Source organism: Podarcis erhardii (genome assembly GCF_964252035.2).
Source record: "Podarcis erhardii genome assembly, chromosome: 14".
Lineage (NCBI taxonomy): Eukaryota > Metazoa > Chordata > Lepidosauria > Squamata > Lacertidae > Podarcis > Podarcis erhardii.
The window spans coordinates 15520107-15544513 of record NC_138503.1 but is presented as its reverse complement, the minus strand read 5'-3'; the positions used below and the strand labels follow the sequence as shown (position 1 = coordinate 15544513).

General features: G+C 45.5%; 1 protein-coding gene and 1 long non-coding RNA gene across 2 annotated transcripts in view; both read left to right on the top strand.

The window, feature by feature from the left end:
* The first annotated feature begins 290 nt into the window (after nt 1–290).
* LOC309329022 overlaps nt 291–24407 on the top strand; it is a 114034-nt gene continuing 89917 nt past the window's right edge. The window contains exon 1 of the long non-coding RNA XR_014151025.1: nt 291–429. This is a non-coding gene — a long non-coding RNA (uncharacterized lncRNA). The remainder of the gene's footprint in view (nt 430–24407) is intronic.
* SLC27A2 (solute carrier family 27 member 2) overlaps nt 5231–24407 on the top strand; it is a 34037-nt gene continuing 14860 nt past the window's right edge. Inside the window, exons 1-4 of the mRNA XM_081838973.1 lie at nt 5231–5783; nt 14817–15026; nt 17136–17294; nt 20006–20130. Of these exons, the coding sequence (XP_081695099.1) occupies nt 5306–5783; nt 14817–15026; nt 17136–17294; nt 20006–20130 (972 nt within the window). The 5' untranslated portion in view covers nt 5231–5305. The remainder of the gene's footprint in view (nt 5784–14816; nt 15027–17135; nt 17295–20005; nt 20131–24407) is intronic.

Here is a 24407-nt window from a genome sequence, read left to right as displayed (position 1 = left end):
TAACACAAAAAAATGCAACTTGAAGCATCTGTAACCCGAGGTATGACTGTACAGTGGTGCCTCGCAAGACGAAATTAATCCGTTCCGTGAGTCTCTTCGTATAGCGGTTTTTTTGTCTTGCGGAGCAAGCCCATTGACAGCTTAGCGGATTAGCGCTATTAGCGGTTTAGCGGCGTTTAGCGGCTTTTAGTGGCTTATCAGCTTAGCGGATCAGCTGATAAGCGGCTTAGCTGCTTAGAAAAAGGGGGGGAAGGGGAAAAAACCCACAGGAACTCGCAAGACATTTTCGTCTTGCGAAGCAAGCCCATAGGGAAATTCGTTTTGCGAAGCGCCTCCAAAACAGAAAACCCTTTCGTCTAGCGGGTTTTCCGTCTTGCGAGGCGTTCGTCTTGCGGGGCACCACTATATAATGAATCAAATCGAATTATGGTTATTCTTCATTTTCAATAATAAAAAAGCAATGATTACTTGTTGTGTTTCATATATTTATAATAAAATTACAATTACTAATTGATAATTGATAATAAGTGTTAGTAATTTTTTTAATAAGTTGATCAGGTCTGGCAGCTGAATCTTATTTCAACACTAGTGTCAGGGCAATATTCTGCCGAAGGCAGAAGCCTAAAGGGCCACAGGACATTTCACTGCCATTCCTAGCACAGTCAAACCTCTGTTCCCAAACACCTCCATTATTGTACGTTTCGGCTCCCCAATGCTGAAAACCCGGAAGTAAATGCTCCGGTTTTGGAACGTTTTTCGGAACCCAAACACCTGACATGGCTTCTGCTTGAGTGCAAGAAGCTCTTGCAACCAATCAGAAGCCACACCTCGGTTGTCGAACATTTCGGAAGTCGAACAGTCTTCCGGAACGGACTACGTGCAACAACTGAGGTTTGACTGTACCACTCAAGGCAACTGCCTCACAGCCTAATGGCAGGTCTTAGCCCCGTCTCTCTCTAACTCTCAGTCCTTTTGCAGCCTGTCCACACTGTGGGTAGCATTAGCCAATGGGAATGACTGTCGGCCTGGTCTGAAGACTGCCACATCCCTGTAGCAGTCTCCTCCAAAAAAGGGAGAATGTGGGCAGGAATCTAGCCCAAGTTCAAATCATGAGGCAGGCATGTATGTTTCACATGACAGTAGAGAAATACTATCGTGAGGTTGAGGAGGGGGAAAAGAGATCGAAACGGCAGCAGCCTCTAGAGTTTCTGCAACAGATATGCTGCATTCGAAGCTACTTTCTTCTAGGAAGACCTCTGCGTGGCTATAAATCACCTGAAATCCAATGCATGTTAAAAATAACGTGAATGTCTTTAGCCTTCTGTGGTCTCCAAGACATACAATATGGCAAGGACCCCCACAACCGAGCCAATTATGGAGCAGGGTAAAAGTAAGACATCGAGGTCAGAGAATACCTAGGCACAAACTTTAACAAGCGGTAGGAAAAATCACTACACACTCCGCATAACCCTGAGCGGTAAGAAGTCCAGCGGCAGCCTGGCAAGGTTTTATTCCCTTTTCCATTAAACTTACGGTGCCTTCTGAAGTACGGTACTTAATGGGTTGTCGTTTTATCAGTGTAGACATTTGTAAAAAGTTTGTTTATGACATTGTGCTATTTTGCAAAGCATGTGCTTGTATTTTCATAAAAACAACTTTTTTAAAGCCCCACCTTCCCATTCTAAAACAGAAGCCTCAAAGCATTTCGCACGTTTAATCAAAGTAATAAAAATATATTATTACTTGTCAGCTTAATCATACTGTTATGCGTTTGGGCTGGGGGAAAATAGGCTGTATGCAGAGATTCTTCTATCCCCTAGATCAAGCAAGTGTTAAAAATAGCACAGTAATGTTATCAACAACTGTCTTAGCCCTATGCCTTATGCTTGCTTTTCTGTTAATGTACTTACAAAATAGTTCTTTTGAAACCCTTAATAAAAAATAAAAACAATCTCAAAACAGTGAGCAATTAATAAAACCTCTAACTGCTTCCTGATTTCTTTTTCCAAAGTTTTGCTCTGGGAGGCAATAATGAAGTGTGTGTTGAGTAAACAGAGGAAATAGATTTCTGTTTGGTTTGTTGTTGTTCTAATATTTACTATGAGGGTTTCTGCTTGTAGAGTTGTTCGATTACAGTGTTGCCTAAAGAGGACTGATGCACTGTAGTCCACGTTCGCTCCCTAGTGGCAAACGAAGGGAGCAATCCAAACCCAATATCTACCAGATCTAGCGAGCTGGAATCCAGCAGGACTCCAGCATAGCCCGTCTATTTCTGGCACAGCCGGGCTACACCAGTGTAACCTCCACATCCCAGCTCAGCAGGAGAATATGCCGTAGCAACTGCCTCATCCCAGCTCAGCCAGGGCTGAGCCAAGACTAAGCTTTTGCCTGCACAAGCCCTGAAGGGGTGTTCCAGGTTGGAAACAAGACGAGGCAGGGGGAACTAACACTGGATTCTAACTCAGTTCTGCTCAGTCACATGAACTGACAACTCAGAGGAACATATGCCAGCAAAAAGGGTGATGTCAATCCAATCTGTTTTAAAGGCTTGTTTTCTTTCTGCCTAAGTTTGGAATGGGACGCGGGTTAAGGGTGCTGAGAGTGGGTGGCACTGTGGGTTAAACTACAGAGCCTAGGACTTGCTGATCAGAAGGTCAGCGGTTTGAATCCCCGCGACGGGGTGAGCTCCCATTGCTCGGTCCCTGCTCCTGCCAACCTAGCAGTTCGAAAGCACATCAAAGTGCAAGTAGATAAATAGGTACCACTCTGGTGGGAAGGTAAACGGCGTTTCCGTGCGCTTCTTTGGTTTGCCAGAAGCGGCTTAGTCATGCTGGCCACATGACCTGGAAGCTGTACGCTGGCTCCCTCGGCCAATAAAGCGAGATGAGCGCTGCAACCCCAAAGTCGGTCATGACTGTACCTAATGGTCAGGGGTCCCTTTACCTTTTAAGTTTGGAATAATATCAGTTTAACATGAACGAGCATAAATTGCACAGGCTTTCTATATTTAGGGTTGCTCTGCTGTCTCAAGTGTGTCCATTTTTTGTATATTTCCTACTGCAATTATGGTATGCTACCTTGTTGCAGGACTGTCCTTTGTTGCAAGGATTGGACACCCTATTGCACATCCCTGCGCTGAAAGTTTCAATTTTATAAACAACAGAGCACGTGCTTCCACGGTGCCTATATTACAGAGTCATTCGTACTAGCTTCATCATATCATTACTGCATACTCACACCCAGGGTGCACAGGACAATTCTATACCTTCTTGCTGCTTTCAGATACCAACAATGCTACAACATACCGTACATGGTTGCCAGATTCTGCACGGTAGCGCTCAAAATTTGTCGGACGATGACCTGTGTCACAAACTAGATTTTATGACCACATATCAGAGTGCTCTGTAGACTGACAGCTACATATACTAACCGCTTATGCTCTGCCACTCCCGTCTAATGTTCCTGACTCTTCGCTTAGACTTTCCTTGCCTCCTTTAGATTTTTATAGACTTTAAATACTTTTTACTTTTTCAAATCGTTTTTCAGATTTTAAATGACTGTACCCACCCCACCCCTTCCTTATGCTGGTCTATGACCATAACAAAGATTTGATTTGATGATTTTGATTTTATCAACTGAAGACCAGACATAAGAAGCATTAATCCCATTAACACTTCTGCAAATCCCTTTGTTTTGATTTTAGGTTGCAATCCTATGCATAGGTTCTTGGGTGCAATTCCCATTGAACTCAGTAGACTTTATGAGTAAAGCTCAACAACTTCACACACGCACACACACCCCAAGGTCAACAACAATTTTGGCTCGGTTTGGGGGCGGCTCGGGGGCCGGTTGAACGACCCCCGTGGGCCGCTTGTGGCCCATGGGCCTTTGGTTGCCAACCCCTGCTTTACATAGTCTAACATACATTGAGGACAGAACCAACCAAGCCTTCAGGGGCAGCCCTACCATTAGGCAGAGTGAGGCCACCACCCACAGGTGCTGGGGGACACCAGGGCTGCTCCCCTGCATTCCTGCTTCTGCAGCAGGGAAGATCTGTGCATGTTCATAAGGAGCATACTTTCCCACCCCCACCCCATGTGGTAAAGGACACTGTCCCATGGCCAGTACTGTGGGGGTGGGTTTCAACTTCTGGTCCATTTCTGTACCAGGAAGAGTGAGGGTGCCATCTTTTTGTTATCATGCCTTACTTGTCATTTCATTTTCAGTTTTGTAAAATCCAGTTAAAATAATTTTTTTAGAAAAAAATATATTTGTATCCTGCAATTTTTTTTATTTTTTTTTAAAGGAATCAAGAGCAGAACATGCAGTTGGTAACAAGCAGTATGTGATATACAAATGACATGAGAAAACTTAGTATACCGTACTTTTTTGTATAACATTATTCTTGTTTATAAAACCCAATAATAACTTAAAAACAAAAAACAAGTGGTATGTTAAAACCGCTTGTGAAGGCGGATGAAGGCTGCAGCACATAAGATATCTACCAGTCGTCATGATACTCTGTTGTTGTTTAGTCGTGTCCGAGTCTTCGTGGCCCCATGGACCAGAGCACGCGAGGCCCTCCTGTTTGGTCAAACTCATGTTGGTAGCTTTGAGAACACTGTCTAACCATCTCGTCCTCTGTCGTCCCCTTCTCCTTGTGCCCTCCATCTTTCCCAACATCAGGGGCTTTTCCAGGGAGTCTTCTCTTCTCATGAGGTGGCCAAAGTATCGGAGCCTGAGTTTCATGATCTCTCCTTCCAGTGAGCACTCAGGGCTGATTTCCTTCAGAATGGAGAGGTTTGATCTTCTTGCAGTCCATGGGACTCTCAAGAGTCTCCTCCAGCACCATAATTCAAAAGCATCAATTCTTCGGTGATCAGCCTTCTTGATGGTCCAGCTCTCACTTCCATACGTCACTACTGGGAAAACGATACTCACGCCTTTGGAATAGAACCGTACTGCGAAGACTGTGTGTTGGTCAGCGCGCACACATAAAACAAAACAAACCCCAAACCGTGTTTATGGAAGGCAATCTTACTGGTGATCGCCAAAGAAATAGAAGTTTGAGACTCCTGACCTCCGCTTCTGGAGGAGACAGGCGGGCTGGAAATCTGGAGAGAGAAAGGGAGCGTGAGCGCGCGCTCCCGTCTGGCTGGCTGGACCCGCCCCTCGTTTGGCAGGAGCCGGACACTTTTTGCGCCGGTAACCAAGCGAGGCGCCTCAGTGCGCTCGGCGCGCCTGGGCAGAGAGGAGCGACGAGCTGGCGCCGGGGGTCCAGCCTCCCCAAGGCGCCGTCGAGGCCATGTTCCCGGGCCTGTACACGGCGCTGGCGGGTCTGCTGCTGCTGCCTCTGCTGGTGAACCTGGCGTGCCCTTACCTCTTCCAGGATCTGGGCTTCTTCTTGCAGCTGGTGCGCGTGGCGCAAAGGTCTCGCCGCGCCGCCTCGCGCGTCCCGCCGCGGACGCTGCTGGAGGTGTTCAGGCAGCGGGCGCGCCAGGCTCCCCAAAAGCCCATGCTGCTCTTCCGAGACGAGGTGTACACCTACGAGCAGGTGGAGCGGCGGAGCAACCAGGTGGCGAGGGCGCTGAGGGAACATGCAGGGCTGCGGCAGGGCGATACCGTGGCGCTCTTCCTGGGCAACCAGCCCGCCTACGTGTGGCTGTGGCTGGGCTGCGCCAAGCTGGGCTGCGCCATGGCCTGCCTCAACTGCAACATCAGGGCCAGGTCCTTGGTGCATTGCTTCCAGTGCAGCGGCGCCAAAGTGCTGCTGGCCGACCCAGGTGAGGACCTCCTCTTCTCCTCCCCCCCCCCCCCCGCAGCTGGTAGTGGCTTAGTTGCTCTGTCACCAGCTCCTGCCAACCTAGCAGTTCGAAAGCACTCCAGGTCATAGCTGTCAACCTTCCCTCTTTTTTTGCGGGAAATTCCCTTATTCCAGCACCGTTTCCCGTTGCTATCCCGGATTGTTAGATATCCCGTAGACTGACCCCAGGACAGGTGACGCTGCTGATCCCTTATTTTCGAGGCTGCTGATAACCTTATTTTCAAATCTGAAAGTTGACAGCTATGACTCCAGTGCAAGTAGATGAAAAGGTACTGCTGGGGCAGGAAGGTAAATGGCATTTCCATGCGCTCTGGTTTCCGTCACGGTGTTCCGTTGCACCAGAAGCGGTTTAGTCATGCTAGCCACATGACCTGGAAAGCTGTCTGTGGACAAACACTGTCTCCCTTGGCCTGAAAGAGAGATGAGCGCCGCAACCCCATAGTCACCTTTGACCGGACTTAACCGTCCAGGGGTCCTTTACCATTTTTTAACCTTTTCTTTAGTGGCCGTCCGCGTAGCGGTACCCACACATTTTAGAGGCCCCGCAACCAAAGATCAAAAGAAAATTACAACCAACCTTTTGTAGTTCAGCGTTACCCCACTAGAGCACTCCCATGAGACATCTACAGATACGAAGTTTTCTGTGAGTTAGGGAGCCAGTGTGGTGTGGTGGTTAAGAGCAGTAGTCTCCTAATCTGGGGAACCGGGTTCGCGTCTCCACTCCTCCACATGCAGCTGCTGGGTGACCTTGGGCCAGTCGCATTTCTCTGAAGTCTCTCAGCCCCACTCACCTCACAGAGTGTTTGTTGTGGGGGAGGAAGGGAAAGGAGAATGTTAGCCGCTTTGAGACTTCTTAAAGGGAGTGAAAGGCGGGATATCAAATCCAAACTCTTCTTCTTCTTCTTCTTCTAGTGTGTTGTGCGCGTTCCCACCGAGCCCAGATCCTTGTAGAATGTTCACGAGTAGCTGATTGGAAGCTTTATTAAAATGGTTGATTGGTAAAATCAAGAACGTATTAGGAGATAATTTGTGAGGACCCCTCTGGAGATTTTGACTGCCTAGAGTGGAGGCCTCCACAGGGTTTAATCTGGGACTGGTGGCTAGAGTGATGGGCAGGGGTGCCAACTTGAATAAAATATGGGAGGGGGGCAGGTAAGCCCCACCCTGATATAATGGATTGCATGATGTGTCACTGTGTACATGATGTGGCAATGCTCATGAACTCTGGGGGAGCCTTGGCCCTCTCAAATACAGTGGTACCTCAAGTTAAGAACTTAATTTGTTCCGGAGGTCCGTACTCAACCTGAAACTGTTCTTAACCTGAAGCACCACTTCCACCGTGCCGCCGGAGCACGATTTCTGTTCTCATCCTGAAGCAAAGTTCTTAACCTGAAGCACTATTTCTGGGTTAGCGGAGTCTGTAACCTGAAGCATATGTAACCTGAAGCGTATGTAACCTGAGGTACCATTGTATTTTATGGGGGGGAGGTACCTCAGCCCCTAGGAATTGGCTCCTATGATGGTTGGAAACCCATTCAGAATTCCACAGCGTGACCTTGGGTCATTGCGCACAGTCTCAGCTTTAGCCCACCTCGCAGCGGTGTTGTGAGTATGAGCTCCCAGAAGGATGGTGGAGCTGTGTGTGCTGAGCTCTTTGAAGGAAGAATGAGTAACCAGGTGTTGCACACCATCAAGTCAATAGAAAACAACCTTTTTCAAAACCAGGTTTGAGGGATGGAGCCTTGAAGCACCTGTCTTTCACTTTTGTTGCCTCTGATCAATAGGTTTTGCAATAATAATAATAATAATAATAATAATAATAAAATGATGTGTTGTTCATCTGAGGTAATAGAAGAACAAGAAGCGGTTGGGTGCACATTTGAAGAAAAAAAATCCTCACGCTCACCATAAATGTGAGGTTCTACAAGATTATTCACGGTTTTGACAGCAATATTATGCCTTAATAAAATGCAGGTTACACTTTTAAACTGCTTCCTTATTATTAAGCTTCATGCTAGGCAGCAGTTCAGCAGGTGCAACTTTTTTTTTACTTTCGGCATGGAGCATGGTGTCCCCTGTTGCATTTCTCTCCCATGTAGCCGTGAAAGGGATAGGAGACTTTCTGGAGAAAAGAGGTTATTCCCACCGATAGGGTGACCTGAATACAGTGGTACCTCGGGTTACAGACGCTTCAGGTTACATACGCTTCAGGTTACAGACTCCGCTAACCCAGAAATAGTACCTCAGGTTAAGAACTTTGCTTCAGGATGAGAACAGAAATCGTGTGGCGGTGGCGCTGCAGCAACGGGAGGCCCTATTAGCTAAAGCGGTACCTCAGGTTAAGAACAGTTTCAGGTTAAGAACGGACCTCCAGAACGAATTTAGTTCTTAACCCGAGGTACCACTGTAGTTGCCGTTCCATATCTTTTATTAAGCTCTATCAGCAGTTTGACCAATTGGGTCAGTGTGAGTAGTGAGTGAGAGCAAAGGTACGTTTACAATCATGAGTCGTAGATACAGGCTCATTAAGAAGCAAGAATCAGTTATGACCAAGTATCAATATGACTTTCAGTGGCAAACAGAGGACTGGTAAGTGACAATCCAATAATATATATGAGAAGAACCTCACTGAAATTTCTAAGCAGCCATCCAAACTGAGTGAATGGACAGTGAAATGTGAGGTACAATTCAATGTAAAATAGTGTAAAGTGATGCATGTTGGGACATTTTTATTTTTATTTTCATGTGTATATGCCAATGGGGTCTCACCTGCAGGTGACTAATAAGGAATGGGATCTGGGACTCATAGTCAATAATTTAAAGAAGATGTTCACTCAGTGTGCAGCAGCTGTGAAAAAAGGCAAATTCCATTCTAGGGATCAAATTCCTTGCTAGGAATCATTAAATTAGTTATACAAGTCTGTGATGGTTGCCTTGCAATTATATTGTAGAATTTTAAAAGGGTCGGAAAAGGGCAACCAAAATGACTGAGGAGACAAAGAAACCTTCCTGTGAGGAATGGTTGGAGAAAAGGCAACTACAGTGGTACCTCAGGTTAAGTACTTAATTCGTTCCAGAAGTCCGTTCTTAACCTGAAACGGTTCTTAACCTGAAGCACCACTTTAGCTGATGGGGCCTCCCACTGCTGCTGCACTGCCGGAGCACGGTTTCTGTTCTCATCCTGAAGCAAAGTTCTTAACCTGAAACACTATTTCCGCGGGCGGTCAAGGAATCAGCGTGTTTTTACATGAGTAGAATGTGTCCTTTTATTTAAAATGCATCTCTGGGTTATTTGTGGGGCATAGGAATTCGTTCATTATTATTTTTCAAAATATAGTCCGGCTCCCCACAAGTTCTGAGGGACAGTGGACCAGCTGCCCGCTGAAAAAATTTGCTGACCCCTGATCTAGTCCAACCCCCTGCAATGCAGGAATATGCATCCGTCCCATGCAGGGATCGAACCCGCAACCTTGGCCTTATCAGTACCACACTGTAACCAGCTGAGCAAACACTTTCCCTCAGTCTCTCATAATGCTAGAACTCACAGAAATCCAAAGAAACTGAATGTTGGGAGGATTCAGAACAGGCAAAAGAAATACTTATTGGCACAGCACACTGTTAATCTATGGAATTCACTGCTGCAGGAGGCAGTGGTGTCCGCCGATTTGGATGGCTTTTAAGAAAGGATTAGGCAAATTCATGGAGGAGAAGACTATCAGTGCTACCCATGAAGGGTCTGTTCTGCCTCCATGTTAAGAAGCCATATGCTTCTGAATACCAGCTACTGGAAATTGCAGGAGGGGAGAGTGGCCTTGCATTGCTTAAGGACTTCACATAGGTCTCTGTTTGGCCACTTTGAGAACAGTGCTGGACTAGATCAGCCATTGGCCTGAACCTGTGGGCTTGTCTTCTGTCCCACCACTTAGCTGTCGCCTAGGAAATGCTTCAGCTGCCCTATTTCTGTGTGTCAGGTGGCTATTGAAGGCTAAGGAGCAGAGTCAAATAAAAATATGGCAGTCTTAGTCATGTAATGTGAATAATATACAGTCATACCTTGGATCTCAAACGCCTTGGCGCCCGAAGAAATCGGTTCCCGAACAATTGAAACCCGGAAGTGAGTATTCCGGTTTTCAAACATTCTTTTTGGGCAAAAACACATTAGCAATTTCTGCCCGGACACTGCTTCCGACTGCAATATTCTGGGAAATTCCAGACGTATGGCAACCCTACTTTAGCCAGACTAAAACTCAGGATCTCATTAAGTTGGCTCCTATAGCTGCATTTTTTTTTGTACAACTTGCCCTCACGTTATTAGGCAAACATTTTATGTATTTTGCATTATTCATTGTTGTGTTTCCTAGTTTTAAATTGCTTCCCTTTATTGCATTTTCTCCTGCTAAGTTACTTTGAGATTTTGAAGTTTCAAATAAGACTATGTGTTTTAGAGGGTGCATTTCTGTTTGCATGCAGTGCAGATGGGAACATCTGTCCCTAACGCGTTTGGTCTTGGCTTTATCTGATTTAAGCTTTCAGCCGTTCCATTTATTGTGCTAGGACTTGCTTCTGTATACAGTGGTACCTCGGGTTACATGCACTTTACGTTACATATGCTTCAGGTTACAGACTCCACTAACCCAGAAATAATACCTTGGGTTAAGAACTTTGCTTCAGGATGAGATCAGAAAACAGGCTCCGGCGGCGCGGCGCAAGCAGGAGACCCCATTAGCTAAAGTGGTGCTTCAGGTTAAGAATAGTTTCAGGTTAAGAACGGACCTCCGGAACGAATTAAGTACTTAACATGAGGTACCACTGTACTTTGATTAGGGTCAGAATGTTAAGTGACGTTTTGGTTCTGAGATAAGAGTTTGGCTGGATCTTTGTCACTGAGCTGGAAGTGTCAATTCAACAAATAAAAGTGGAAATGCGTGTAACTTTATATGCTGTGGCCTAGTGGTTAGAGTGATGGTCTAGAGGGATGGGGGTGGTGCAGTGGTCTAAACCACTGAGCCTCTTGGGCTTGCCAATCAGAAAGTCGGCGGTTCGAATCGCCACAACGGAGTGAGCTCCTGTTGCTCTGTCCCAGCTCCTGCCAACCTAGCAGTTTGAAAGCATGCCGGTGCAAGTAGTTAAATAGGTACCACTGCGGCGGGAAGGTAAACAGCATTTCCGTGCACTCTGTTTCTGTCATGGTGTCCCATTGCACCAGAAGTGCTTTAGTCCTGCTGGCCACATGACCCGGAAAGCTGTCTGTGGACAAACGCCGGCTCCCTCGGCCTGAAAGCGAGATGAGTGCCTTTGACTGGACTTAACCATCCAGGGGTCCTTTACCTTTACCTTTAGAGTGATGGTCTAGGGCAGCACTAGATTTAGAGCGGTGTGAGTGGTTCCCCCACACTGGGTGCTGAGCCGAGGAGATGCAAAATTGAGAAGATCCACTTGGGGTCACCAATTTTTGGCCTTGCACAGGGCGCCATATTATGAAAGATTACCAAAGTCCACCTCTGGGCTAGGGCCTGAGAGACCAGTGTTCAAATTCCCACTCGGCCACACGAAGCCTGCTTGCTCACCTTGGACCAGTCACTATCTCTCAGCCTAGCCTACCTCACAGGGCTGTTGTGAGGATAAAATGGAAAGCACAACACCTTGAGCTCCTTGGAGGAAAAGTGGAATATAAATAATAACTAAGATTTTTTTAAAAAAAAACAACAGACAGAATAGTGAGATTTGTAATAAGAATATACGCCTGGATACGATCATACAAGATTAAACAAGTTTTGTTTGTTTTGAAAAGTGCTCTGAAAATGTTGGAAGTAACCTGTTATTGGGTTAAACAACTTGCAACCTTAGGTTTACACAGGTCACGGTAGTAACTTAAAATAGGAGGCAGAAGGTGCTACTTGTTCCCTGTTAAATAGTTAGGAGAGATATCTTATTTGAACGTTAGTCTGCATTTTCTTGTAAACATGCCCACATTGCTGATATACCCATATCTACATGAGATAATGGATAATTATTGCTGTTTACTTGGCATAAAGTATGAGTTTTAAAGGGACGCGGGTGGCGCTGTGGGTTAAACCACAGAGCCTAGGACTTGCCAATCAGAAGGTTGATGGTTCGAATCCCTGTGACGGTGTGAGCTCCCGTTGCTCGGTCCCTGCTCCTGCCAACCTAGCAGTTCAAAAGCACGTAAAAGTGCAAGTAGATACCATAAATAGGTACTGCTCTGGCGGGAAGGTAAATGGCGTTTCCATGTGCTGCTCTGGTTCATGCTGGCCACATGACCCGGAAGCTGTACGTCGGCTCCCTCGGCCAATAAAGCGAGATGAGCACCGGAACCCCAGAGTCGGTCACGACTGGACCTAATGGTCAGGGGTCCCTTTACCTTTACCTTTTTATGAGTTTTAAAATCCTACCTGTGGAAAATGAAGGATTAGACAATGACCTGAATTAAGAAAACAGAACTACAAACAAGTTACCAAACAAGTTCATCTGATACACTGATGGTCTGATATCAGCCTCCCTGTGCAAATGATAGTTTGCAATGCAATTCCTCCCTCCTTTCTCTTATCTGTCCTTGTAATTGCTGTGACCCGAGAAAGAGAAACAATAGTGTGTGTAAATTATTTACTTCAGAGCATCTTCTGCCAAGCCAGAATCATAGGCTGTAAGCTGGTTGGTTTTTGCAAAACTCCTCTCTCATATTCAGAAAGGAGGTAAACCTAAGATTGCTGGTGGGGGCTTTGATGCCTGAATGCTCTTTATTACAGTATTTTTATTTATTGTTTTCTTTATTAGACATATATCGTCCTTCTGTATGAGATTTCAGGGCGGTTCCAACGCCCAAATTCCTCTAACTTAGCTAGAACTCTCTCTTCGTACATGCTACAGAAATATTTTGGATTCAGTTAGATGGGCTTGCAGTGGTTATATCCAGACAGAGTTTTACCACCTCAGATTGCCAACAGTGAAATTAGAATAAACAAAGATGCTGTGCAGGGCCAGAGTCAATGACAGTGGTACCTCAGTTTTCGAGCATCTCAGAAGCCAAACGTTTCGGTTTTCAAACGCCAAAAACCCAGAAGTAATTGCTTCCATTTTCAAACACGCCTCGGAAGTCGACCGGCTTCCACAGCATGTTTTTCCATTTTCTCCATTGACTTTGCAAACTGCCCTTTGTGCCTTGGTTGTCAAACGTTTTGGAAGTCAGACGGTCTTCCGGGATGGATTACGTTCAACAACCCAGGTACCTTTGTATATGCAGTGTCTGCCTTTTAAGGTTTGGGGTTTTTTGCCTTTAACAAAATTTGGAAATTCTGCTTCTATTCTACTCTTCTGCTTCTCTTCTGTTGTTACATTAATACTTTACATAACAGCAAAATGTCCCAGTACCTTGTTCTGAATAATGGTACTTCTCTTGTTGATACTGTCTGGCATTTGGGTTTGGAGCTGGGTGGCGCCGTAGCCTAAACCACAGAGCCTAGAGCTTGCCGATCGGAAGGTCGGCAGTTCGAATTCCCGCGATGGGGTGAGCTCCCATTGTTCGCTCCCAGCTAAATAAACAGCAAAACCAAAGCACCAAACTTAATCCATTCCAGAAGTCTGTTTGACTTCCGAAATGTTTGAAAACCAAGGTGCAGCTCCTGATTGGTGCAGGCACCCCGGAAACAATAGCCAACAACCATATCGGACGTTCAGCTTCTGAAAAACATTCGAAAACAGGAACAATTATTTCCGGGTTTTCGGCATTTGGGGACCAAGGCGTTTGAGAACCAAGGTACCACTGTACTAAATGCATGGACGAAAATGCTTAAGTGAACAATGCTATGTTTAAGTGATGATCATGTAGGAGACAAAAGGGAGGAATAAGGGTGCTGCCACAGAGAAGGCCCTGCTGGAGGTCACAACCGCACCCTTGAGCCATACTCATCTGTGTCACCACTTCCTGTTTGGGGGGTGCCTTCCAAGAAGAGAACCATGCTCACAGTGGCTTTTGGGCAGTGTCTCATGCAGGGTGGAACAGGAGCACACAGATAACCGCAGATACATTTTCCATGTCATTATGGGAGCCTTTCAGAAACAATGCATGAAAGAGGAAGGAAATTCCCTGGGATATTGCGTTACCCTCCCATTGGAAATAGCTGACATACGCAGGTGGGGGTGGAGAACCCTCACACTTGATAATGAACAATCTCATGAGGGTCCTTATAGTGACACACAAATCCAGGCATTGTGCAATTTCAGATTGTTAGGAAACACGCCGGCTAGCCTTTTTCCAGATGTATCGTGAAAAAATGACACCTGTGTTTCTGATACCTTGCAGTATTTTGCCTTCCTTTATATGGCACCACTAAATATTTGTAGAAATAAATTTGGCAAGATGTTTGCTGTGGACCCTGTTACAGTGGTACCTCGGGTTACAGACGCTTCAGATTACAGATGCTTCAGGTTACAGACACCGCTAACCCAGAAATAGTACCTCGGGTTAAGAACTTTACCTCAGGATGAGAACAGAAATCGCACGGCAGCAGCAGGAGGCCCCATTAGCTAAAGTGGTACCCCAGGTTAAGAACAGTTTCGGGATAAGAACGGACCTCCAGAACAAATTAAGTTCTTAACCCGAGGTACCACTGTATATGTGAGTGGCATTTAACATGACCACACTGTAACTTGATGACCTGTATTCTCCTTTTCACCAAAAGCCGATCTCCCACGTAGCTTGCAGGTTTTGTTCCGTGCTGTTTGTTCTGCCATTGTGGAAATGAGCAACGGCATATGACTTTTCTGAGGTTTCGAAGCTACAGCTCCTGAAATTCCCTCCTTCTACACAACTCTTTTCTTTTTCCTTTCCTTCCCCCCCCCACCCGCATCTGGCCATGCTATGAAGAGTACTACAAAAACATTTCAGAGTAAAATATCACAGCACAAACCTTTATTGAATAATGGGCCTTCCCCCCCTCCCTTCAAATAACCATTTCTTCTCTCCTCCTTAAAGAATTAGCATCAGCCATTGAAGAAGTGCTTCCAGTCCTGAAGGAAGAGAATGTGACTATCTATTACTTAAGCAGGACCTCCGAGACAGAGGGGATCGACAGTTTCATTGACAAAATGGATGCTGCTTCAGATGAGCCTATTCCAGTGTCCTGGAGATCAAATGTCACTTTTAAAAGTCCTGCCCTGTACATATATACCTCTGGGACTACAGGTACAGTAATAATAATAAAAACCCACAAATTAGGAATTCCTTGGTCTACAGTCAACCCTATGCAGAAATAAGTCCTGTTTAGTTCAGTGGGACTGATTTCCAGGTAACTGGGTGTACAGAATTGCAGCTGGCTTATTTTATTCACTGGCTGGTTTTAAAATATCTTACGAGGAAATCAAATTGACATATTGCAAAACTTCACTGAAAGTGCCTGAGGAAAAGGACAGTGTCTCCAAAGTGTCTGAAGCTTGGGAGACAAAACTGTAGCTGTGTATTAAGCAATGTGGTAGTTTGCAAACAAAAGCATATATAAGGCATGGGCATAGCTGAGTGGGGTCGGGCAGCTGCCCCCCCTCAAAATCAGTCAAAATACATAGCTAATTGAGGTTCTGCCCCCTGCCCCAACAAAAGGCCTGCCCTCCCCCCACCAACAAAAATCCTGGCTATGCCCATGGATGTGGGACTGCTCTACTAACAAAAGAGAGCATTGTTGTTTTTTGAAAGGTTTCTTTTGGATGAAAAAAAAACAGTAATACCCCAGGTTGGATGCAAGCTAAGTTGGCTACATTTTAGTCCCACTGAAAACAACCGACAAACGTTAATTATGACTATCTCTTCAGTTCCCAAAGTTGTTTAACAATCAGTCTTCTCAGGGAATCCTGGAAGTGGAATAGGAGCCGCCTAACAACTTGAGGCATCCTTAACAAACTACAGCTCCCAGAGTTATTTGGGGGAAGCCACAACTGTTTAAAGTGGCGTTATGGTGCTTTAGGGACGTGGGTGGCGCTGTGGGTTAAACCTCAGAGCCTAGGACTTGCCGATCAGAAGGTCGGCGGTTTGAATCCCTACGACGGGGTGAGCTCCCATTGCTCAGTCCCAGATCCTGCCAACCTAGCAGTTCGAAAGCACATCAAAGTGCAAGTAGATAAATAGGTACCGCTCCAGCAGGAAGGTAAACGGCGTTTCCATGCACTGCTCTGGTTCGCCAGAAGCAGCTTAGTCATGCTGGCCACATGACCCAGAATCTGTACCCCGGCTCCCTCAGCCAATAAAGTGAGATGAGCGCCACAACCCCAGAGTCAGCCACAACTATGGTGCTTTAAATACATGTTGCAAATGTGTCCTAACTTAGCCTTCTCCCTAACATGAGAGTTTTTTTGTTTGTTTGTTACACAAACGGAGATTTTAATAATGAGGATAAGGTGTAGGAGATGAATTGGCATATAAAGCCTTTTCTGGTTATTAGAGGTTTGGAAATCATTATAGTAGGTTCATAGATGTCATTACCCTGTACAATGGTACCTTGGAAGTCGAACAGAATCCGTTCCAGAAGTCCGTATGACTTCCAAAACATTTGGAAACCAAGGCACGGCTTCCAATTGGCTGCAGGAAGCTGCTGCAGCCAATCGGAAGCCGTGGAAGCCCTGTGGGACATTCGAGTTCAAAAGAACACTCATTTCCTGGTTAGAGGCGTTCAGGAGTCAAAATGTTTGACTTGCAAGCATAGCTGTCAACTTACAGATTTGAAAATAAGGGACCAGCAGCCTCCAAAATAAGGGATCAATAGCCAAAATAAGGGATTTTCCAAGCACAGGTATATTCAGCTTCTTAGCCCGTCCGAGCCAAAGGCAGAACGCCCAGCCAGCAGCCAAACGAAGCCTCAAGCGGTGGTTGCCACAGTGCAGCAACCTGGCAAAGGGGATGCAGCAAGGAAAACCACCGTCACCTCTCCGCTGGGAAGCGCTGAGCAAAGGCGAGTCCCCAGGCAACACGGCCGATTTGATTGGCACATGGCATGCAAGCTCCACCCCCCCAGTCGTTCTTAGACTCCTTATTGAGTGAGCAACGCAGCCAAGCAACACAGTTGGAGCCTCCTTCCTCCCTGGCCGGCAGGGAGGGAGGGAGGGAGAGGAGCTGCTTCCTTTGAAACCCGGGAAATTTAAGGGACATCATCAATAAGGGACAGCAGCGGGGCATGGTACTGGGATAAGGGAGTTTCCCGCCAAATAAGGGACGGTTGACAGCTATGCTTGCAAGATGTTCGGGATCCAAGGTACAACTGTACTTGTTTCCCGTCTAATGAAAAACAAAACTTTTCTCTTCACACAGGTCTCCCGAAAGCTGCGTTGATTACCCATGAACGCACATTATTGGCCTGTGGTCTGATCATTGCCAGCGGTGTTACTTCAGCAGATGTTATCTATACCGCTCTGCCACTCTATCATAGTGCTGCCCTTTTAATTGGGGTACATGGCTGCATCCTGCAAGGTAAGCGGGGCTTAGTTGGATTAATAACTTGACTTTGTTTTGGAAAGCATGTTCTCCTTCAGGGAGAGCATGTGTTGCGGTGGGGTCTTACAAGACATCCCACTGTTGCTGGGCGGGTAAAGGTAGTTAGCCACCATTGCAATTGGGCTCCTCTTGTCGTTGGGGAGAATTTGATGTTGCCATTTAATGATTGACAGCCAAGAAGTTTTATATTCCCTGCACGCAACGTTGAGCTTCCTCTTTTCACTGCACGCATCAGATTATCCGCCCACCCTCCCTATATTTAGGGTTGTTCGCACAGACCTTGCTATGCCTGTTGTGGGGCAAGGGCATGGTAGGAATTTTGTCCATTTGGCTGATTGGCTGGTGCCATTTGGTTTTTGCCTGCTGCGTAGCAAATCGTCACAACTTGTAAGGCTGCAGTTAGGCACTGGTTTTTATGAACTGGTCGGTGGAGGGGCATGGATTGGCTGTGCCTGCCCCTCCAATGCTGTTGCTGCAAGGGTATTCCGTTAAAGGAATCCAGGGGCTCACCATGCTTTTGTCCGAACCCCTGTCAAGGGGCTAGGGCCATGCAAGAGCCCCTGGGAGCATTTGGGGAGAGGTGAGGGCATGGTTCCCAGCTCCATCTTTCTCCCCAAAACGTTTTCCCTTTCTTACTTTCGCGGGCGGGCAAATGTCAGTCTGTCCCCAGGCGGGGACAGATAGTCGCAACCAATGCCTAAGCAACCACTCACATTTTCTGTACAGTGGCACCTCGAGTTACATACGCTTCAGGTTACAGACGCTTCAGGTTACAGACTCCGCTAACCGAGAAATATTACCTCAGGTTAAGAACTTTGCTTCAGGATAAGAACAGAAATCATGCTCCAGTGGCGCGGCAACAGCAGGAGGCCCCATTAGCTAAAGTGGTGCTTCAGGTTAAGAACAGTTTCAGGTTAAGAACATTCCTCCGGAACGAATTAAGTACTTAACCCGAGGTACCACTGTATTTTAATAAAGTTGTGGCCAAAATTATGCCAAAAACCTTAAACAAAAAAATTCTGTGTGAATTGTGTTTTATTGGGGCGGCTTGGGGACCTCGACACGCAATGAGCTTCCACTGTAGCATGTTTACTCGGCTTCTAGCCACCGAGCTGAGCCAGGAGTGTAGAATCAGCATTTGTTGGCCCTTGCCCCCATCGTTCCTTCATATACATTTCCCCGAAGGTACCTGGGATCTTGACGCAAGGGAACAGCTCCCACACCACATGCCCTTAGAGGCTCTTGGAGAAATAACAATGGGTGCAAACAGACAGAAATACATTTTGATGCTGCTCATTCAGGGACAATACCGTTTGAACTGAGTGGAAACAAATTAGGATTTGCTGCAGGCATGGGAACTTCTTGCCTTCCCGGATATTGTTGGGAGTTCAGTTCCCATCATTCCTGCCTATTGGTAGTGCTGGCTAGCACTGGTGAGAGATAATAATAATAATAATAATAATAATAATAATAATAATAATAAAAATATATTATTTATACCCCGCCCATCTGGCTGAGTTTCCCCAGTCCTCTGGGCGGCTCCCAATCAAGTGTTAAAAACAATACAGCATTAAATATTAAAAACTTCCCTAAACAGGGCTGCCATCAGATGTCTTTTAAAGATAGGATAGCTGCGTATTTCCTTCACATCTGAAGGGAGGGCGTTCCACAGGGTGGGCGCCACTACCGAGAAGGCCCTCTGTCTGGTTCCCAGTAATCTCACTTCTCGCAATGAGGGAACTGCCAGAAGGCCCTCGGCGCTGGATCTCAGTGTCCGGGCTGAACGATGGGGGTGGAGACACTCCTTCAGGTATACAGGACCGAGGCCATTTAGGGCTTTAAAGGTCAGCACCAACACTTTGAGTTGTGCTCGGAAACGTACTGGGAGCCAATGCAGATCTCTCAGAACCGGTGTTATGTGGTCCCGGCGGCCACTCCCAGTCACCAGTCTAGCTGCCGCATTCTGGATTAATTGCAGTTTCCGGGTCACCTTCAAAGATGGGAGTCTTAACAACATCCAGAGGACTACAGGTTCCCCATCCCTGATTTAGTGAGTTGTCCTTTTAAAACCTTGATTGCATTAGCTTTGACCATGCCAGTTGTTTGTACCTTTTCCATGCACTGCCGATTCACAGGGTTCTGAGAATTTCAGGAGGGTGCGGTAAGCCTGAGGAGTTGATCTATAAGCACAATTTCCAGGGAGGGACTATGTGGGTGTGTCTACGATTACCCATCACACAGGCTCAAAGATGGCGGAATGAGTTTTTAGCAAAGTGTCTGCTCAACGGTTCTGCGTTACTACACACAACACTTTTACACAGGGGAGCGTTCAAAAATGTGAGACTGTATTCTGAACTGGCGCAGTCCAGAATTCTGCCACCCGGTCCTGTACATGGGCTCTCAGACAGGAGTGTGCAGTCCTTTAGGACTGCTTGCAATTTTCCCACAGCAGCATCAGAAGATGATAGACACCATACTTTTCTGTGTATAAGACTAGGGGTTTTTTACTCAAAAATAATGTTTGAAAACAGGGCTCGTCTTATACACGGGCCAGGTGATTGGTTGCAGCCCCAAAAATAGGGGGCGTCTTATACACGGTGGGGGTGTTATACATGGAAAAATACAGTATGTCCTTCAATAGGGGTATGTGTGTTAGTGTCTAATTCCACTGCCTCATTTGCTTGTAGGTGCTACTCTTGCATTACGTTCAAAATTTTCAGCTACCCAGTTTTGGGATGACTGCAGAAAATACAACGTAACTGTCATACAGTACATCGGAGAGGTGCTTCGCTATTTATGCAATGTGCCCAAGGTAAGTTATTCCTCTGACATCTGTGTATATGTGTGTGTGTGTGTGTGTGTGAGAGAGAGAGAGAGAGAGAGAGAGAGCGCGAGAGAGAGAGAGAGAGAGCGCGCTTCTACAGATATTGTTAGAACTGGTCTTGATTCAATGCCTTATTTATTTATTTATTTATTTAAAGTATTATATATATGGTTTGTTAGCACTTGTGGCTTCTGTTAAGTTGTGGGTGAACATATCAGACGTCACAGCGATTCTTCAAACAGCTCTTGTTTATTCACAGGCCAGAACAGAACTGAACTGAAGGGTTCAGTCAGCCTGCTTATATAGAGCTCCAGTACAACGTTACTGTAACAACTTTCTAAAACTATCCAATCACTGAACGTCACTTTTGATCCCTTATTTGCATAACTATCTACAGTATCCCCCTGCTGGCCCAGGGTGAGAACTTCAGTACATAACAGCTTCTGTAAAAAAAATTAAAATCTGTACCTTCACATGAACTCGAAAGAGGCCCGTTTCTTAGATGGTGAAATTAATTCTAAAGAAAGACTTGGGCCAAGTTCTTTTGTTGGATCCACAGCCGTTCCGGATTAAAGCCGCTCTTGCACAACTTGTGACTCTCTAAGCCGGGGGGGGGGGGGGCGGGGAAATGCTTTTCACGCCAAGGGCCACATTCCCTTCCGGAAAACCTCCCAAGGGCAACATACCAATTTTACTGTTTACTATTAGACTCTGATGGATTGTTGAATGTTGCTTTGTCTGATATAAGTTGTTTATTTTAACATTATTGTGACTTTTATATTGGATCAGATTGTCACTATTAATGTTTGAGGTTTTATTATGCTTTTATGTCCTGAAGCTGTACAACCCAGCCAGATGGGCGGGGTATAAATGAATTATTATTATTATTATTATTATTATTATTATTATTATTATTAGAGCCAAAGGCAAAAGTGGGCAGAGCAATGGAAGTGAATTTCCCTTTTGTATGGTAGGCTGGTTGCCACATGCTCTCATTGTTAAATTGTGGGTGAACATATCAGACGTCACAGCGATTCTTCAAACAGCTCTTGTTTATTCACAGGCCAGAACAGAACTGAACTGAAGGGTTCAGTCAGCCTGCTAATATAGAGCTCCAGTACAACGTAACTGTAACAACTTTCTGTAACTATCCAATCACTAATGTCACTTTCGATCCCTTATTTGCATATGTGGACCTGAACTATCTATCCCCCTGCTGGCCCAGGGTGAGAACTTCAGTACATAACACTCATGTACCCAGCTCCTTCCATCCAGACCACAAGAGATATTATCAGAGGTCGTGGGCACATTCTAGCCAGACAAAAGCACTTGAGGAGGGAGTGAAGCAGGGCCTATGTGGGTTGTGACCTGGGAAAAGTCCCAAAGGCCAGAGAGACAAGGAGGGATGCATTCAAGAACCCGGACCTGAGGTTTCCCCCTCTTGCTCCAACCTGAATCTAATTCCACCGGCTATACATGACAGCCCATCAGAAACTTCAGAAACCTTCTGTTCTACTGCTTTTCTGTAGCTACAAAAACAAAAGGTTTGTCAGGCTGCAGTCCATAGCTGGTAGGCTGCAGTTGGCTTGGATCACAAGTTATGCAAGCTGGAGGTAAATTAAGGTACCGTGGACTTTGTACATCAGAAACTTAAACGATTCTAAGAAATTTAATTTTTAGTTTCTCAGCTGCCCTTTGCACTATAGGAGGGACTGGAATCTACCAGGAATGTTCCGCATAAGAATACTTGCTGGTGCAATGCCAATTGAAGTACCTCCAGCAACCCCATTCTGCACTGTCCATTGCAAGTGGTGGGAGGTGGAGTCTATAGATTATGGCGGACTAAATTGTCTTCTGTATCTGGGTTGTCTTTCAGGACCTTAAAGCTCTGCAGCTCTGAATACAGGCACAATTGCATTGCTGAGCTTGACTCTATAAACAGCACCCCTTAAAGCACCTTTGTGACACCATGGCCAAGCAGTGCTTAGGTGGGCAGAATCAGTTTTTGAAAGAAAATAGACCGTTCTTCTAACGCAGCTTAAAAATTTATTAAACAAATAAGTCAAATGGTGCAGAGGGATCTAGAATCTCTGTGAGGAAGGTGAATCCCCATAGGTATACCACGGTCAAGATATTTCCCTCTGTTCACTTTGCATGCCAGTTGTAGAACAGTACAATGGTACCTTGGTTCTCAAACTTAATCCATTCCGGAAGTCCTTTCCAAAACCAAAACGTTCCAAAACCAAGGCTCACTTTCCCATAGAAAGTAATGCAAAATGGATTAATCCGTTCCAGACTTTTAAAAACAACCCCTAAAACAGCAATTTAACACGAATTTTACTATCTAACGAGACCATCGATCCATAAAATGAAAGCAATAAACAATGTACTGCAGTCACACAATCATCAATCAGTAGCTGAAGTGGGTTCCACACAGTCACAAAAACAAAACAAAAAGAACCGCAAAAATAAAAAGCAAAATAAATAGCAAAAACAGACAGACCTTAGTGTAACACTCAAAACGGAAGTGTGGCACTCAAACTGGAAGCGTAACACTCAAAACAGAGCACACTCGACTTTCGAAAAAAGTTCGCAAACCAGAACACTTACTTCCGGGTTTGCAGTGTTTGGGTTCCAAGTTGTTTGAGTACCAAAGCGTTTGAGAACCAAGGTACCACTCTATTAGATTTGAGTTTTGTACGCACTATTTAAGCAAGGAAAATTGTGGCTTAAATGGCTGCATTTGGTTGCAAGCAGAGATATGCATGAGCTTAAAACAAGAGCTGAACACTTTATTTATTTAATCTTCCTTAGGGGTGTAGCTAATTGAACACCAGGTTTTCCAGTTAATACGCAATTAAACTGAATAGTGGGAAGTTTACACCTGCCTCAGTCTGTTTGGCTGCAAACCAAACAGAAATAAATGGCTCCAGCAATCCTTTGGGATATCAAAGGAGCAGTCTTTAGAGCCCGGTTCAGGAAGCAAGACCTGGTGTCATGTGACTCTAAATATATAGAGAAATGAATCTCACTGGAAGAAATGTTAAGGGATCTGTTCCAGAAGGAAAGAGAGCTAAAGTTGGGGGCTTAACTAACGGGTGCTAACTGAAAACTGAGTTCCTCTACCTATCTCTATCTTAAGACAGGTTCCTGTATTTGCTTGCAGTTAATATGTTTTGCGTGCTGTGGGTTAAACCACAGAGCCTAGGACTTGCTGATCAGAAGGTCGGCGGTTCAAATCCCCGCAATGGGGTGAGTTCCCGTTGCTCAGTCCCTGCTCCTGCCAACCTAGCAGTTCGAAAGCACATCAAAGTGCAAGTAGATAAATAGGTACCACTCTGGCAGGAAGGTAAACGGTGTTTCTGTGCGCTGCTCTGGTTCGTCAGAAGTGGCTTAGTCATGCTGGCCACATGACCCAGAAGCTGTACGCCGGCTCCGTCGGCCAGTAAAGCGAGATGAGCGCCACAACCCCAGAGTCGGCCACGACTGGACCTAATGGTCAGGGGTCCCTTTACCTTTACCTATGTTTTGCAGTATGAGTATAGTGGTTGAGCAAGGATTTTCAGTCGTGTCTGGAAGAACACTCTGCACATTTCCTCCAACAGAAAACTCTCCAGTGAAGAGTTACAAAAACCAGCTGACTTTTATGCCAGCCATTTTAAGAATTTAATTAAGCTCTGAGCAGCAGCGGCGGGGGCATAGACTGTTGTCAAAGTTGGCGTGCTCAGTTACCTGATCCAAGGAAATCACTTCAAAGCTGGGAATAAAGCCCACAGATGTATAAAGCCCACAGGTGTAATACAAAACAAGGTGGTTTTTAGCGATGCGATTTGCTTTTCCTGTGGGTGTTATAAAACTCTTTAGCAGTATAGATCATTAAAGGGGAACCACGGAGCTTAATTTCCATGACAGAAACAGGAGGAGCGAGAACTGTTTGGTTTTTTTTACATAAATATAAAGATCACAATGTTAGGCAACACACACACAAAAGTTATTTTTTCGATTGTCATCTTGTGTTTCCATCCAAAGGAGCCCAGTGAGGCAAACTGTTAAAACAATACAATTTTAAAACATTTTTGTTTAAACAACGATGACAACCACGTACCCTCACAACTGATGATTTCAGAATTGCCAGAAATATTATCATTTAGCCACTGAATGCTAAGGTGAAACAGTAATGTTTTGCCTAAATGTTAAGAATGAGGGGTTCACATACACATCACCAGGCAAGGCATTCTATAAATCCGGGGCCTCTACTGAGAAGG